The 1,972-nt window shown below is 60.2% G+C and overlaps 1 protein-coding gene across 1 annotated transcript in view; it reads left to right on the top strand.

Moving 5' to 3' along the window:
• The window catches only part of CCDC9 (coiled-coil domain containing 9), a 9,835-nt gene that overhangs the window by 5,974 nt on the left and 1,889 nt on the right, over nucleotides 1-1,972 (top strand). The window contains exon 8 of the mRNA XM_077747185.1: nucleotides 1,847-1,893. Coding sequence (XP_077603311.1) covers nucleotides 1,847-1,893 — 47 coding nt within the window. The remainder of the gene's footprint in view (nucleotides 1-1,846; nucleotides 1,894-1,972) is intronic.

Raw genomic sequence — 1,972 nt, 5'->3', positions numbered from 1 at the left:
AGCTCGCTTCTGCGCCGTGGGGGTCGGTGTGGGGTCAGGCGCAGGGGAGCAGCTCTCCCGAGAAGGGCGGGTCCCGGCATTTACACTTGGCTCCGGCAGCAGCAGGCCCGGTGCCGCTGGGGCCAGAGACGAAGCTGCCTGTAGATGGTGCTGCAGGGCCGGCCGGGACTTCGACGCCGGGAGGGCGAGAGGAATTGCTAACAGTGATTAGAGATTTGCACCCCCCTCCCTCACCATCCTGTCCCCCACCAACCCAAGCCCCGTGTCCGGTGGCACTTGTCCTTATCCGTCTCCGTCCCTTTTCAGGTCCCAGGGAACATCCAGTTAGTCCAAGTTAAAGCGAAGCTGTACCCTTGTGTCACGGACGGGAGACGAGCTTCTGCACTAGGCCGCTGGCCCACGGCGCTCTTAGGGCTGCTCACGTTGTTAATGTTATTTCTTATTACCTGTTAATCTTTATTTTTGAGAGAGAGTTTGAGCGAGGGAGGAGCACAGAGAGGGAGACAGAGTCCGAAGCCGGTTCCAGGCTCCGAGCTGTCGGCACAGAGCCTGATGCAGGAATTGAACTCATGAACCGCAAATTCACGACATGAGCCAAAGTCAGATGCTCAACTGACTGAGACAGAGACACAATCCAAAGCAGGCTCCAGGCTCGGAGCTGTGGGCACAGAGCCCAGAGCGGGGCTCGAACCCATGAACCGCAAGGTCATGATCTGAACTCAAGTCGGACGCTTACCCGACTGAGCCCCCCCAGGCGCCCCCGCAGCTGCAGTGTTCATGCCATCCCACGCCCTTTGGCGCTTTGCGGGTTTTCACGCCTGTCCTGGTTATCGCTGGCAGCGGCTACAGAGAGAGGGTGTTGGCTGCGTGCCTGGTGGTCTGAGCCTTTATTTGTGGATTGTGAGCCCAGCTTGTGCAAGCGTGAGACGTACTCTGCACCGACACTGGCGGATCTTTGTAAGGTGTAGGCGGCTGGGCTTTCTGCCGGATGGGCTCAGGGTTAGGAGTGAGAGCGTGACTGTTTTTCCTGGAGCCCCCAAAGCAGCGTGCGGCAAGCCGCAGTGCGAGGGTGTGTCGATTTTGGCAGCAAACGCTTACTGAGTCCCTCCTCTGTGTCGTGCAAGGTGACGGGGAGTCGGGGTGACGGGGCTACGGCAGGGAACCAAAATGCCCCTGCCCTTCAGCAAAGGTGGACGCTCGAATAGATCCGACGGCAGGTCACGAGGAATGAGAAAGAAGGGTGTGGAAAGGGACGGAAACTCTGGTCTTAGGCTTAGGTGACGTGCGTGTAATAATACGTGATTGTTTCAGACCAGGATTTAGGAGGGTCTGGCGGAAGTCTGGAGGCAGTGAGGGTGCAGGCCGCCGAAAGGCCGGGGAAGCGTCCCCGGGGGCAGCCGGTGCAGAGGCCCTGCGGCGGGAGAGCTAGCGAGTGAGGCCTGGCGGGAGGCTGGGGATCACGTGCTTTCGGAACTTCTGGTTTAGAGGTCAGGCGCGGAGTTCCTTCTGCGTTTGTCACTGTCGTGTCAAGTTGGCCTCTTGTCCGTCACCTGATCCTGTCTCCTCCTCAGTGACCCCCTCTGATTGAATGTCTCTCCTGGGATCTTGATTTCTGACCCTGGTCCCCAACTCTCTCTCTCCCCGTTCCCCCTGCTCCCACTGTTCCCCCAGCTCCCTGTTCANGTCCGTCACCTGATCCTGTCTCCTCCTCAGTGACCCCCTCTGATTGAATGTCTCTCCTGGGATCTTGATTTCTGACCCTGGTCCCCAACTCTCTCTCTCCCCGCCCCCCCTGCTCCCACTGTTCCCCCAGCTCCCTGTTCACCCCCTTCTCTCTTTTCCCCAGGTTCAAGGACGGCCCTGCCGCTGCCCTCGAACCGTCCCACCGCTATGGTAAGCGGGTGCCCTTGGGTGGGGCGGGGCTGCTGGGCCAGGCGTGGGGGCTTCGTTTGTGCCGAGCTGCCCCCCCCCC

This window comes from Crocuta crocuta, unplaced genomic scaffold (assembly GCF_008692635.1).
Source record: "Crocuta crocuta isolate KB4526 unplaced genomic scaffold, BGI_CrCroc_1.0 scaffold334, whole genome shotgun sequence".
In the NCBI taxonomy this organism is placed as follows: Eukaryota; Metazoa; Chordata; class Mammalia; order Carnivora; family Hyaenidae; genus Crocuta; species Crocuta crocuta.
The sequence above is the reverse complement of the archived record's forward strand: the minus strand, read 5'-3'. Positions and strand labels throughout refer to the sequence as shown.